The sequence below is a fragment of the Aspergillus puulaauensis genome, chromosome 4 (assembly GCF_016861865.1).
Source record: "Aspergillus puulaauensis MK2 DNA, chromosome 4, nearly complete sequence".
NCBI lineage: Eukaryota > Fungi > Ascomycota > Eurotiomycetes > Eurotiales > Aspergillaceae > Aspergillus > Aspergillus puulaauensis.
The window spans coordinates 4,290,308-4,304,605 of NC_054860.1; the positions used below are offsets into that span (position 1 = coordinate 4,290,308).

Sequence of the window (14,298 nt, forward strand, 5' to 3'; positions counted from 1 at the left end):
GAGACTGAATTGGTCGGACCGCTCACGTGGCTTGCGCGGATGGCGCTGTCATTGGCTAAGAGTCACGTGCAGCCCACCCGGAATAGCACCGCTCACGTGATGTGCAGTTGCAAATTTTGAGCTAGTCACGTGCTGTTTACCCGATATCGCGTGGCAAATGCAGAATTATCACTTATCAGATTCTGACTGCCCCTGTTAAACAGGCTGACAGCTGGAACCCTTGGAAAGGCAGCTCAGTGCCAAGCTTCCGTCAGTTGCGGCTTATGCACGAGCTATGGAAGGATGGTCCTGAAGACGCGGGAGTCAGATTAGTGCACTTAGTACTACGGAGTCGGTAGATAGCAGTACTCTTTTACCTTTACTCTTCTGGAAAGAAAACGCAGTACTGTGTAACTCACTAACCACGGAGTGTTCTCTAAATACAGCTGGTGGTGCTGTATGAGAACGGAATTGCGTTGAGCACGCAATCGCAGCGCCCCACTTCCCGATTTTACATTTTTCTGCTTCAACGCCGGCTTCCACTCTGCTTTCAGTTCCCAGTCTTTTTTTTTCTCTTTCCCAAGCTTGATCCCACGTGGAAAGGAACTGGAATCCTCCGTCATGGCCTCGACTGACGCGCCCCCGGCCTACACGCAGGCTGCCCCGACGAGGCGTCTGCTGTCGGTATTCCGGTCCATCCCCTTCCAGATCGCCATTGCCAGTGGCGTGTCCTTCACGGCTCCGGGCATGTGGGATGCCCTGAACAACTTGGGAGCCGGAGGTGCTGCGGAGCCGTATGCTGTCTCGGCGGCAAACGCCCTGCTGTACGGCCTGTTCGCCGTCGTATGTGTGGCCGCTGGTGCCATCAACAACCGTATCGGCCTTCGCTATGGGCTGGCCCTTGGCGCAATTGGCTATCCCATCTACGGTGCTGGTCTCTACACCAACAACTACTCACCGACAACCTGGTTCATGCTGTTCGGTAGTGCCCTGTGTGGTATCTCTGCTGGTTTCTTCTGGGCTGCCGAGGCGGCCATCATCATCGGGTATCCCAGCCCCAAGGACCGCGCCTTTTACCTGGCCATCTGGCAAACGGCAAAGGCTGCTGGACCTATTGTCGGCGGTGCAATCAATCTCGGTCTCAATGCGCAGACTTCAGGGCAGGGATCTGTCAGCGCAAGCACTTACATCGTGTTCATCGTCATCATGTGCCTTGGCCTGCCTATTGGGCTGTGTCTGAGTCCGGCTCACAAGGTCCAGCGCAAGGACAAGACTCTGGTTGTCGTGAATACTCAGTCCTCATGGGCAGCTGAATTCAAGGCCGTTTTGAAGCTGCTTGCCACCCGCCGCATTCTCATGCTGCTCCCTGCCTTCTTCATCAGCTACTTCTACAACGGCTTCCAGAGTACCTGGTTGACCACCTACTTCACCGTGCGAGCCCGCGCATTCTCGTCCTTCTTCACCAACTTCGCTGGCATTATTTCGTCTTTCATGATCGCCACCCTGCTTGATAGCCAGAAAGTCCACATCAAGACCCGAGCACGCATTGCATTCGCCGCGATCGTCATCGTCCTCACCGGCACTTGGATCTGGGCCACCATCCTCCAGTACCAGTTCTACTACGACAGCGCCGAATCCCCTGTATTTGACTGGTTCAAGGGCGGCTTCGGCAAGTCTTACGCCTTGGTCTTCTTCTGGACCTTCGCTGGCCAGGCATTCCAGCAATTCCTCTACTGGCTTGTTGGCCAGTACACCACCGATCTGTCCTCTCTTTCCCACCACTGCGGTATCCTCCGAGGATTCGAGGCCCTCGGACAGACCGTTGCATGGGCGTAAGTTCCAACACTCATTTAACGTGAACGTATAGCTAACTTGGACAGAATGCAATCTGAAGGCAATGCCAACCACTTTGTCAGCATTGGTATCAACTTTGGTATCACCCTGGTCAGTGTTATTCCGACATGGATTGTCATCTCCGAGTTGGAGCACAGTCACGAAATCCAAGTAACTGCAGAGGACACAACGGACTCAAAGTCCGCAGGAGAAACAAATGCTGCAGTTTAACGATTCAGCGTTTTATATTTGTACGATAGACATCATTTCTTGTTGCATATACAGTGGAGCGACATTGCATTAGACTAATAGACATTGCATACATTCACATGGAACCACTGGTGTCACCATTCCACGTTTTGACGGTGTAGGTGTTGACTTATTTCTTCGACTGGCGCACCATCCGCCTCCTGTGCATGGAAATAGCCATCATGAGGAGAATTTCAGTTCTGTTATGATCAGTACGGCTCGCTTTACAGTGTTCGGAGGCAAATACCTTTCCTTCAGCAGCATCATCAAACCCTGGACTAAGAAGCCTTTGATGATCTGCGGCGAAAGCCCCTTGTAGAGACGCAATATCCCTTCGTTGCTGATAATATATCGCAGGACTTCTGTAAACCCGGTGAACGGCTTGCCTTTGCGACTCTCAGGGGGGTCAGATTGAAGCATCGTTTTGGCGACGATGAGCGGATGAGTGACGAGTGTGGCCAGCACTTTGGAGCACGCCCCGAGTACTGTAGATTATCAGTGGGAGACTGGTAGTATGGTTGGAGAACTTACAAAACGCCTCAAGCGCGCCAATGTTCTTCCTGAAAGTCAACAATCTCCCTCTTAACCACTGGTAGAAGCCATATGTGATCATTGGATTCACCACGAGGATGAGGTTGACTTTGAATCCTCTCCACAGCCCAGTCCATCCATCATCGCTGTCGATTATCTGTTTGACTGTCTCCCAGAAGCTTATCTTTTTTTCATGGGATTTGCGAGTCTGCTGCCGCGTGGAAACGACAGCGATCGGGTTTGTGCACAGCTGGGCCATTGCTCCTCCTACAGCTCCAAGGCCAAACTCCTTGACGATACTGTTCGAGTCCGACAGACCGAAGGACTGGACGGTGGACTGGTGCAAGGTCCGGGCTGCAGCCGACCAGTAGAAATAGGCGAAATTCATGGATGCAGTGCCGGTAATCGAGCTTCCTAGCCCACTGTATAACCCGGCGATGCCCTCCTCTCGGACGATCTGGAGGATTGCGTCCAGCGCGTTGTCATAGTAGACATCATGGGCAGCAGAGTCGGTATCTGTGCCATTATTTGAACTGTCCTTTTGTCGTTGCACCTGCACTTGCAAGCGGGTTTTTACTCTTTAAAATGTTAGAAATTGATACTGGTATAGAGAAAGGGACGTACATGTCCAGGGGGTATACGAGGACGTTGGCCAGCACAGCAGCCGTCGTGCCCGACACCACGCTATTCCACGGGGATAATTGCTTCCGGCTCATGATGCTTGAGTGATTGATTGGGATTAGGCCGATCGGGAATTGGCGTTCTTTAGAGCTCGTCCGGGTGTCTTTCACTGTACTGCCTGCGGTCCGCCCGCAAATTCGGTCCGAGTTGCGGTTCTCGCAATCTAGGGCCTGAATTGTCACTTAGAAGACTCGAGCTGCATCCTCTCATAGATATAGTCGATTGAGTAGTGTACTTCAATAGTGTCTCCCTAGGAAACACCGTGCTAAGTATAGGCACGCTTTCAACGCCAACTGAACCGCCGTCACCGACCAACCAACCATCAAGATCCCTGAGAACACATTGAACTCCGCTCTCGCTTTTCCACAAGCATAGGAAACAAAACAGAACGGGACTGTAACAGGCTCATATAGACAAAAAAGGGACACAAAAATATAAAAGGAAATGCATAACTCCATCCCTTACGTTCTTGGGCTTCCTCGTCAACCGCCAGGGCTGGAGTCAGACCCGTCTAGTACGAAGATGCAAGATGCAAAGCGTAACGCAGCGATAACATGGAAACATAACACAGCAAAAAGAAATATCAAACTAGGCAGACAGTAACGAAAAGCAAAGCCATCGCGTGCACAAGTTCATCACGGCCCCAGGATGCAGAGTATGGCGGCTCCCATGCGGCCCGACGTTCGGATTCGCCGGACCGACAGCGTTGAAGAGTAGAGAAAAGCTGTTTATAATTGGGATAATAACCTCGATACTCCGAAACTCGTAAATATACATATTATTTAGCACACCATGTCTTCATCAACCCTCCCCTTCGCTGACCCCCTCTGGCTGAACCGCGGGTACAGCCCGTACTACAAGGACTCCCACCGACGCCTGCAAAAGGAAGTCCGGTCCTACATTGACACCCATATCGCTCCTTATTGCGAAGAATGGGAGAAGAACGGCGCTGTTCCTGCTGAAGTATGGGATTAAATGTGTAAAATAATGCCCGTACTGATTATCTATAGGTACACCAACGACACGCAGCGCTCGGCTACACTGCTGCTACACCATTTCCCCTGGCTGCAGACCATCTCAAGGGCCAACTGCTCCCTGCCGGAATCAAGGCGGAGGAATGGGATGGTTTCCATGATTTGGTTCTCATTGATGAGATTGCGCGATGTGGCTATCTCGGGGTGATTTGGGCGCTGGGATGTGGGAACTCAATCGGTGGACCGCCTGTTATTAACTTTGGAAATAAAGAGCAGAAGGATCGGTTTCTGCCTGATATGCTGAGTGGCAAGATTCGATTTTGCCTGGGTGTTACTGAGCCCGATGGTTGGTTTCCTGTTCTCTTCGTTATCTGGTGCAGTTGACTGACTGATATAGCTGGATCTGATGTTGCCGGTATCACCACGACTGCGGAACGAAAAGGTGACAAGTATATTGTCAATGGAGCCAAGAAATGGATTACCAACGGTATCTTTGCGGACTACTGCACCGCCGCTGTGCGGACAGGGGGAGAGGGCGTAGCTGGAGTGTCGGCTCTAATCATCCCACTCAAGGCGCCCGGCGTGACGTGCAGAAAGATTGACAACTCGGGTGTTCTTGCCAGTGGTACGAACCTAGACATATGCTGAAGATTCGTATGAAACTAACGGTGTGCAGGATCCACATATATCGAATTTGACGACGTCGAGGTGCCTGTGGCCAACCTGCTCGGGGAAGAGAACAAGGGCTTTCCTATTATCATGAACAGTACGCGCTCGCACACCTATGAAACGATGAATACATCTAACATGCATAGACTTTAACCATGAACGCCTCTGGCTTGCCTGTACATCGCTGCGGATGGCCCGAGTCTGTGCCGAAGATGCCTACCAACATGCCATTACTCGCGAGACCTTTGGCAAGAAGCTCATCGAGAACCAGGTTATTCGGGCCAAGTTTTCAGCCATGGGCCGGAGTCTGGACGCGACATATGCCTGGATGGAGCAGCTGGTGTATATGGCAGAGACAGCCAAGGCAAATGGCACGGACCTGGCGATGGGTGGCTTGTTCGCCAACCTTAAGGTTCTTGCCGGACGGACTTTGGAGATGGTTAATAGAGAGTCTCAGCAAGTTCTGGGAGGTCTCGGATATTCCAAGAACGGTCGTGGCGCGAGAATTGAGCAGGTCAGTAGAGATGTTCGGGTGATGGTCGTAGGAGGCGGCAGCGAGGAGATTCTGTCTGAGTTGGCTGTGAACCAAGAGATCCGGGCGATGAAGAAGCTGAGCAAGCTGTAAATAGTAATTCAACTGGTGTATTACGAATAAATAACGGAACTTACGGTATTATTATCTGTTCATCATTTATCCTGCGGTATTATAGCCATCGTATTGGGACCTCGGTGATGGTTGAGATCGTACAGCTATATCAATGTACAATATACCATATATGTTGAGTTATTCATTGAACATCTAACATTAACTAACGGTACAAAGAGTCTTGCCCTCTTCAACAGCATCGCCCTCCTTCCAGTTCGTCTCGAATTTACCATCCGCCGAGACACTGATGGTGACCTCCATCTTCATGCTCTCTATAACCATCACAATATCGCCGGATTTGACCTCCTCGCCGTTCTTCTTCAGCGTCGAAAGTACCTTGCACGGCATCGGCGCCGTCACGGTCCTCTGCTCTTCATCGCTTCCACCGCTGGCTGCGGCACGCGTGCTCTCGATGAAGGACAGCGAGGTATCACGCTTGAATTCGACGGGTGCCCCAATGGCTGGGACATGGCAGAAGACTGTCTGTGTTCGGTTCAGACACCCAGCAAGGGCCTCAAGTCGGTCCGTGACTACAGCCACATGGGCAAGAATCTTTTTGCCGTTCAGGCTGGTCTCCAGTGTGGTTGATAGCCAGGACTCTTTGAGGGCAGGGTCTCCCTCTGCGGGCTTCCATGAATCGACGCTCACGGTGTATCGAGTACCGGCGCTGGTTACTCGTCCATCCCTCAGGGCTTGGCTGATTTGGCCATATCGCGCACTGGTGGGAGAGCGTTTATCATCTTGCGAGGTATCACTCTCAGGGAGGGGGAGGAGATGTGCCTCGTGGGTGGATGACCCGGCGTGCTCTGGCGTCCAGACGCACATGAGCGGTATCGTTGGGTCTGTCTTGATATTGTACGGCCAGTCCACCATTGTAACAACGTCGTACTGTAGATTAGCCGGGTCGTGATGCTGATTTCGAAAACGCCGGCGCACATTCTGGAAAGGACGTTTCTGAGATGAGGGCGAGTTGGCCAGGTTGCGCAACGCAATTGCCGGAAGAATCGAGAGCGATTTGCGGATCTCGGACAGAGGGCCAGCAGGCTCTCCAAGAAGTTCGTCGAGATGCAATCCGAGGAAGGAAGTGGTGTATGCAGGGTCGTGGAAGGCCTTGTGCAGGAGGCATCGCTGCATCAGAAGCTGGTTGGTCTGGACACCAGCACAGACGGTGTTGGCCAGCACCTTGACCATCTTCTCAATCGCAAGGGCCCTTGTTGGTGCCCAGACGACTATCTTTGCAATCATGGAGTCAAAGTAGATCGAGACAGAGGATCCGGACTGCACTGCAGCTTCATATCGCACATCACGGCCTGCTGCCAACACGCCGGATGCAGGCAGCCACAGATGGATCTTGCCATGCTCGGGGAAGAAGTTCTTGCGCGGGTCTTCAGCACAGAGACGACACTCTATGGCATGGCCGTGCTGGGTGAGATCTTGGAGAGCAGGAAGGGCACGTAGACTCCCCCCTGCAGCGGCGTAGAGCTGGAGCGAGACCAGGTCGACTCCGGTCACTTCTTCTGTGATGGGATGCTCGACTTGCAGTCGTGCGTTGACTTCCAGGAAGTAGAACTTTCCCGTTACAGCATCGACTACAAACTCGACCGTGCCGGCGTTCTCGTAGTTGATGAGTTTGGCAATACGCACTGCGGTGGCACTCATATCTTTCCTCGTCTTGTCTGTGAGAAACGTACAGGGCGTCTCCTCGATGACCTTTTGATGTCGCCGCTGCACTGAGCAATCTCGCTCGAAGAACGAGACCACCTCGCCGTGTGCATCGCCCAGGATCTGAATCTCAACATGCTTGCTGCTCTCGACATACTTCTCCAGAATACAGTCCGCCGACCCAAACGAGCGCTGGGCCTCCGACTGTGCGCGCTCCAACTCAGCCTGCAACTGCCCTGATTCGCGGATGATTCTCATTCCCTTACCTCCACCACCAGCAGAGGCCTTAAGCATAACCGGGAAGCCGATTTCCGCTGCGATTCTACCGAGCTCTGCTGCGTCTTGGCTTGACCCGGCGTAACCGGGGATTAGGGGGACGTCTGGGGCATGTTCGCGAAGATAATCCTTCGCTGCCCGCTTGTCGCCTAGAGTAGACATTGCAGTGTCACTGGGCCCGATGAAGATCATCCCAGCCTCGCGAATGGAGCGTGCAAAGTCGGCATTTTCACTGAGATAGCCGTATCCAGGGTGGATGGCATCGGCGTCTACAGACAGGGCAGTGCGAATGAGGAGGTCGACATCTAGGAATGGATTGCGCGCGCTGCGATCAATACTTCCAATGTTGATTGCCTCGTCTGCATCTCTGATATGGCGAGATGATGCGTCTCTGCTTCTGTTAGTGACTACACTGAGCAAGGGCGCTGCGGGACCTACTCGTCAACGTAGACGGCAACAGTCGTTATGCTCAGTTTCCGGCATGTTTGGATGATGCGACAGGCGATTTCGCCGCGATTTGCAATCAGGACCTTCTGGATAATGGGTCTGCCATCTTCTCGTAACGGTGAGGGCGCGACGTAGAGTGGTGGCCGCAGGGGTGCCGCGTGGACGGTCGCTCCGTTCTGCGAGGGAGCTGCCATGTTCGTTTATTGGAGCAAAGAGCATATAGTGCGATTGCAGTTGAATTGCGACCTGGCAATATCTATTTTATTGCGCCGCAGTATCCGGTCTTGCCTGCGAGTCTGGATGGCGGGCTCGGATATCGGACCGCTGCTCGTCGGACCGTCCAGCCAGTTCAAATGTGGACCGACAGGGAACGACAGGGAACGACGGAAGGGAATCGATCCGGGGAATTCGATCCGGGGAAAGGATTTCTTGGCCGGAGAAGAAGCTGTCGATCAGGGGTCCAATACTCGAGGAAGCGGAGATACTGCTGATGTGGTCTGTTGGAGTGGTCCATGGACAGCTGGTATAGTAACTATATGGCTATACTAAAATAAAGACGTGATAATGTAAATACAACTAAAGAATACTAGATTCTAGCTAGAAGTTTGTGTGCCTCTGCCCCCTTGACGCCATTCAAATTCACAACCTCGAGGCACATCCCCAGCACGTCCCTGGTGTCCCTTGGGTCGATAATGCCGTCGTCAATGAGCATCGAACTGGTCGCGTAGGACTCGCTGTCCCTCGCTGCACTCTGGCGGAAACTCTCCACCTGCTTCTTCAATTTCTCCGGCTCAAGGACCTGTCCCTTTGACTTGGCACTCTGTACCTGCACAGTTTCCATTACACCCGATAGCTGGTCTGGGCCCATGACGCTGCACCGACCGGTGGGCCAGGTGAAGATGAACCGGGGTTTATATGATCTACCGCACATGGCGTAGTTACCAGCTCCATATGATGCGCCCATGATGATCGAGATATGCGGAACGGTCGAGCAGCTGACGGCCGAGACGAGTTGAGCGCCCATCTTGATGATACCAGCATGTTCGGCTTTGGCGCCGACCATGAACCCAGTGACGTTGTGCAGGAAGATGATGGGTGTGTTTCTGTTGATCAGTATAACAAAAGTAACAAGGGAGTAGGGACTTACTCCTGGTTGCACATCCGAATGAACTGGGCCGTTTTTGCAGCTTCGTTGGGATTAATCACTGAGATCTGGTTGGCGACAATTCCGACGGGAAAGCCTGATATCAGTTAGCTGGTAATATAGTAATATAGTGATATAGGCTGCTAGAGGTACCTTGGATATGAGCCCACGCTGTGATCATGTTGGTGCCATACTTTGGCTTGAACACCGACAGCCGCGAGTCGTCGACAATCCGCAGCAGCACCTCGAGCATGTCGAATGGCTTCCGGATATCAGGATTGACCAGAGATAGCAGGTCCTCTACTGGATACCGTGGCTCGGTAGGGGTCAGCAGGCCCTGGATAGGCACTGCTCGCTCTCGGAGGGAGGCCACCCATTCGCGAGCCTTTATGATGGCATCGAACCTGTACGCATTAGCATTAATACCAGATATTCCTTGAAAGTAGTGACACACTCGTCAATAGCGATCTGGTCAGCCAGACCGGTGACTGTCGCGTGGACATTCGCTCCTCCTAACTCCTCAGCACCGATGACTTCTCCGGTTGCCATCTTGACAAGAGGTGGACCTCCTAAAAAGGCCTGAGCCTGGTTCTCTACGAAGATGGTGTAGTCTGATAGTGCAGGATGGTATGCCCCTCCAGCAGTGGAGGATCCAAAGACGATGGCACAAGACGGCTTCCCATGCTGCGTGCGCACCGCCAGGTCTCGAAAGAGCTGGCCTCCCTTGTGGAAGACGCGGAACTGCTGGGGGAGAAACACTCCGGCCTATACATGTTAGTCCTGATTTACAGTATCTATGGTTGTTTGAGAATACCGATTGCACGAGCGAGATCAAGGGCAGGTCGTTCTCGAATGCCACCTCCATCATCCGGTTCACCTTCAAAACTGTGGAATATCAGAATGCCAATCAAACGTCCAGCTGGAATGTACACAACATAGCGTACCTGTCATCTCATTCCACGCGCCTCCACTCTGCGTTGGAATGTGCGACATGAGAAGACACGGCCGGCCACTGCTTCATCAGCACTCTGCATGGCACTGGATAGGCAGTACAAACCTGACATTGCCAATTCCTGCTATCAAATTTGCACATGGTGTTGAGTCTGCGTTCTCAAATCCAGCAAATGCACCGAGTTCTAGGAAGGGCGTGTCTTGATCCAGGAGAAGCGCCACTCGATCCCTTGCTGCGCCTGGGTTAGCTAGACAGTGGACAGGGATATATTAGAAATAATGATCACCCACGCAATAACTGCCCCCGAGACTGATGACGATTCAGAGATACATCATTTCCCTCGGCGGACACGCGTTTCAACGCCTCCTCGAAGCAGGCGAGGATGTCGTCCCAGTCGGCCCTGTTTTGCTGCAGGTGCTTCGCGCGCAGGTCGAGACGCGAGCGATGAACGGGGAATACTGATTCTGTAGTCATTTTGCGGTATATCCAGATAGTAGCTAACGACCGTGAGGCGGTACTGGTGAATTAATTGTAGTTGCTGATCGTGTCGGACCGATGGCCGGGAGGCATCCGGGGAGTCGGCCCACGGTCTCCACGTCCTTCTCCAGAGTATATGCCAGTCAAATAAATGAGATTGGGTTACAGGGTAATTGAGCGGCCTTATGTTCTGATCTCTGTTGTCGATTCACTGTATCAAACAGATCATGTCCTCCCAGCTCTCTCTCGTCCACGGGCCTAAAGAACCCGCCCTCTGGCTCGACAAGACGCTATGCGCCGTCATTGACCAGCAGGAATCATCTTTTCCCGATCGCACGGCTTTAATTGTGCCATGGGAATCTACTCGTCTTACCTATCGCCAGCTCGCTGACCGCAGCCGGGTGGTCGCAAAGGCGCTGCTCGGGGCGGGACTGCGACACGGCGACTGTATAGGGATCATGGATGGCAACAGCTACGAGTACATCGAGGTCTTTCTTGGTGCAGCTCGAATTGGGTGTCCTGTTGTTGTCTTGAATAACACATATACCCCGGATGAGCTGAGGAATGCAGTCTATCGCAGCTGTACGTCTCATTCTAAATTTGAAGTCTGCAGAAACTGATCTATGACCAGCCTGCAAGATCGTGTTTATAGCACCGAACATTGGAACGCGCAGCCTGGCGGATCACGTTGAGAATCTCCAGGCAACGAATGGAAAGAATTATGAATTGTCAGAGCTGCAGCAGGTCATTCTGTTCAGGGCTGACATGCCCTCGGCCAACAATATGCTGGACACATACAGCAACTTTCTCCGCAAGCAACGTGCAGCATCTGTAGACAGCGAACTGGCACAGGCAGAGGCGAAGCTCGCCCCTGAGGACGTTCTCAATCTGCAGTTTACATCTGGTACGACACTCCCATTAGTATCATGAAGAAAGCTAACGTGCATAGGAACCACTGGCTCGCCAAAGGCAGCGATGTTGACAAACATGTAAGTCCTCCCACACTGTAAAGAACTTCTCTAACTGTGCAGTAACATCGTCAACAACGCACGCTTCGTCGGAAACGCAATGCGCCTTACACCCTCCGACGTGGTCTGCTGCGGGCCACCGCTATTCCACTGCTTCGGCCTTGTAATGGGATTCCTCGCCTCATTCTGCTACGGCGCATCCATCATCTTCCCGTCTGACCACTTCCGCGCCAACTGCGTCGTCGACGCTCTCATGGCCGAGGATGCGACCGTCCTCCTGGGCGTCCCGACAATGTTCATATCGGAGCTGGAGATCCTCGCAAAGACAGGCCAGAAGCCGCGTCGGCTGCGCACCGGGCTGGCCTCGGGCTCGGCGGTATCTCAGACGCTGATGAATGAGATCCGGGCGCGCATGGGCGTGGATAAGATGCTGATTGCGTACGGGATGACAGAGACCAGTCCGGTTAATTTCATTACATCGCTGGATGACCCTGAAGACAAGCGGATTTCTACAATCGGGCGGGTCATGCCGCATACGCTGGCAAAGGTGGTGGACAAGCACGGGAAGATTCTTCCTCGGGGGCACAGAGGGGAGCTGCTTGTCGGTGGATATGCACTGCAGAAAGGGTACTGGAAGAACGAGGAAAAGACGCGCGAGGTCATGAAGCTCGATGCAGATGGAGTCCTCTGGATGCATACAGGCGACGAGGTGATGATTGATGAGCAGGGATATGGGCATATCACCGGGCGTATCAAGGACCTCATTATCCGGGGTAACATCCCACACTACTCAATCAACATCAATTAGAGCTGACAATTGTTGATACAGGAGGAGAAAACATATTCCCCCGGGAGATCGAGGACCGACTGGTGGCGCATTCCTCGATCAGCGAATCCAGCGTGGTGGGCATCAAGGACGAGAGGTACGGCGAGGTTGTGGGCTGCTTCTTAAAGGCAACTCCGGGCTGCCAGAGAGTGCTCGACAAAGAGATCCAGCTGTGGGTTGAGAGCACCCTGGGCAGGCATAAAGCACCGCAGCATGTCTTCTGGATTGGCGACGCTGCAGTGGGCAACGACTTCCCCAAGACTGGCAGTGGGAAGCACCAGAAACACCTGCTCAGAGACACGGGCAACCGTCTGGTGGCACAGCAGAAGCCCCGTGCGCGTCTATAGATTGAATGAAAGTATTGAATATGAATGACCAACATTGTAGCCAGTGTATACTGGACCGATAGGCAGTGGAACGAGGCTGCATCGGTCCGACGTCGGATAGCCCGGATGAGATGGCATCACCCACTCTCGACAGCTCGTAGCTAGCCCGGACCGAGGCATGAGAGGACTCATTAAGACCCGCATGAGCTGTCCCCGGAGTTGGCCTGTCAATCGAGTCAAGATGGAGAATCCGCCAGCAGTGCGAATCGTGGAGGTTGCCCCGCGCGATGGCCTCCAGAACATCCGGCAGTCGATTAACAGCACTACAAAGCTGGAGTTAATACGACGACTGCGAGACTCTGGATTGCAGACTATCGAGCTCACGTCGTTTGTTTCTCCCCGCGCAATTCCCCAGCTGGCCGACGCACAGACGGTAGTCCAAACCCCGGACATCCAAGCCCTGCTCAAGAACCCCGGTCTACGCCTGCCGGTGCTTGTCCCCAATCTCAAGGGACTGGATAAGGCCCTGCAGAATAACATCAAGGAGGTCGCTATATTCATCAGTGCGACCGAAGGATTTAGTAAAGCCAACATCAACTGCACCGTTGACGAAGGGCTGGAGAGAGCTCGACAGGTGGCAGCCAAGGCAGCCAGCGCAGGGCTTTGGGTGCGAGGGTACGCAGTCCACTCCAATAGATGACTAGGTACGGTTCTAACAGCTGCAGCTACGTCTCGTGTATCTTCGCAGACCCCTACGACGGACCGACCGAGCCCTCGTCCGTGCTGCGATGCGCAAAGGCTCTGCTCGATGCAGGCTGCTACGAAGTCAGTCTCGGCGACACTCTGGGAATCGGCACGCCTGCAGAGGTCCGCAAACTAATAACATATCTGCGGGACAACGGGGTGCCCCTTGAGAAGCTGGCAGGCCACTTCCACGATACATACGGCGGCGCGGTCGCAAATGTGTGGGAGGCGTACAAGTGCGGCCTCGGGGTGTTTGACAGCAGCGTTGCCGGACTGGGAGGATGTCCATTTGCTCCAGGGGCCAAGGGCAACGTGGCAAGTGAGGATCTGGTCTACATGTTCGAGCGATCGGGGGTTCGCACAGGGGTTGATCTGTCCAGGCTGGTCGAGACGGGCGAATGGGTTTCCAGGAAGCTTGCCTTGCCAAACAGCAGTCGCGCAGGAGCAGCCCTGTCGGCGAAGCGATCGCAGCCTGATCGAAAAGGACATAAATCAGGAATATCGCTCTCCTGGAAGCTCGTCCAGGAAACAGAGGGACTGCAGCTGTTTCGGTCGGGGGTGAACCTGAAGATCAACCTCAACAGGCCAAAGAATGGGAATGCCCTCACGGTCGCAATGATGCAGAACATTACCAAGGCAGTGGCAGATGCCGGGGGAGACTCCTCCATCTCGCGCATTATCCTGACGGGCAATGGCAAGTTCTTCTGCACAGGGATGGATCTGGGCAAAGGGAGCACCGCAGTCGGCAAGGGAGGCTCGAGCAGCGACGCGCAGTTCGACAGACTCACAAACCTGTTTGAGGCCATCGATCAGTCTCCGAAAGTGACGATTGCCTGCTTGAACGGGCCTGCATTTGGTGGCGGTGTTGGGCTGGCCTTTGCGTGCGACATGCGGTATGCAGTCAAGACTGCCAG

At 53.5% G+C, this 14,298-nt stretch overlaps 6 protein-coding genes across 6 annotated transcripts; 3 read left to right on the forward strand and 3 right to left on the reverse strand.

The window, feature by feature from the left end:
• Window positions 1-600: 600 nt before the first annotated feature.
• Window positions 601-2,043, forward strand: APUU_41690S (uncharacterized protein; the record flags this gene model as incomplete). The annotated part of the gene is made up of 2 exons (XM_041704901.1): window positions 601-1,811; window positions 1,860-2,043. The coding sequence occupies 2 exons, from the start codon at window positions 601-603 to the stop codon at window positions 2,041-2,043; spliced, it is 1,395 nt and encodes a 464-aa protein (XP_041557440.1).
• A 148-nt stretch (window positions 2,044-2,191) lies between these two features.
• Window positions 2,192-3,308, reverse strand: APUU_41691A (uncharacterized protein; the record flags this gene model as incomplete). Its single annotated transcript, XM_041704902.1, has 4 exons — window positions 2,192-2,261; window positions 2,309-2,546; window positions 2,593-3,170; window positions 3,217-3,308. 4 exons carry the CDS (start codon window positions 3,306-3,308, stop codon window positions 2,192-2,194), a joined length of 978 nt encoding a protein of 325 aa, XP_041557441.1.
• A 757-nt stretch (window positions 3,309-4,065) lies between these two features.
• On the forward strand, window positions 4,066-5,541 carry APUU_41692S (acyl-CoA dehydrogenase family protein; the record flags this gene model as incomplete). The annotated part of the gene is made up of 5 exons (XM_041704903.1): window positions 4,066-4,236; window positions 4,284-4,593; window positions 4,645-4,872; window positions 4,924-5,013; window positions 5,063-5,541. 5 exons carry the CDS (start codon window positions 4,066-4,068, stop codon window positions 5,539-5,541), a joined length of 1,278 nt encoding a protein of 425 aa, XP_041557442.1.
• Window positions 5,542-5,721: 180 nt separating this feature from the next.
• APUU_41693A (acetyl/propionyl/methylcrotonyl-CoA carboxylase subunit alpha) lies at window positions 5,722-8,141 on the reverse strand (the record flags this gene model as incomplete). The annotated part of the gene is made up of 2 exons (XM_041704904.1): window positions 5,722-7,891; window positions 7,939-8,141. 2 exons carry the CDS (start codon window positions 8,139-8,141, stop codon window positions 5,722-5,724), a joined length of 2,373 nt encoding a protein of 790 aa, XP_041557443.1.
• Window positions 8,142-8,533: 392 nt separating this feature from the next.
• On the reverse strand, window positions 8,534-10,517 carry APUU_41694A (acyl-CoA carboxylase subunit beta; the record flags this gene model as incomplete). The annotated part of the gene is made up of 8 exons (XM_041704905.1): window positions 8,534-9,050; window positions 9,095-9,188; window positions 9,245-9,495; window positions 9,546-9,856; window positions 9,906-9,976; window positions 10,036-10,103; window positions 10,149-10,275; window positions 10,334-10,517. 8 exons carry the CDS (start codon window positions 10,515-10,517, stop codon window positions 8,534-8,536), a joined length of 1,623 nt encoding a protein of 540 aa, XP_041557444.1.
• Window positions 10,518-10,747: 230 nt separating this feature from the next.
• Window positions 10,748-12,661, forward strand: APUU_41695S (uncharacterized protein; the record flags this gene model as incomplete). Its single annotated transcript, XM_041704906.1, has 5 exons — window positions 10,748-11,102; window positions 11,152-11,424; window positions 11,470-11,509; window positions 11,552-12,261; window positions 12,318-12,661. The coding sequence occupies 5 exons, from the start codon at window positions 10,748-10,750 to the stop codon at window positions 12,659-12,661; spliced, it is 1,722 nt and encodes a 573-aa protein (XP_041557445.1).
• Window positions 12,662-14,298: the final 1,637 nt, after the last annotated feature.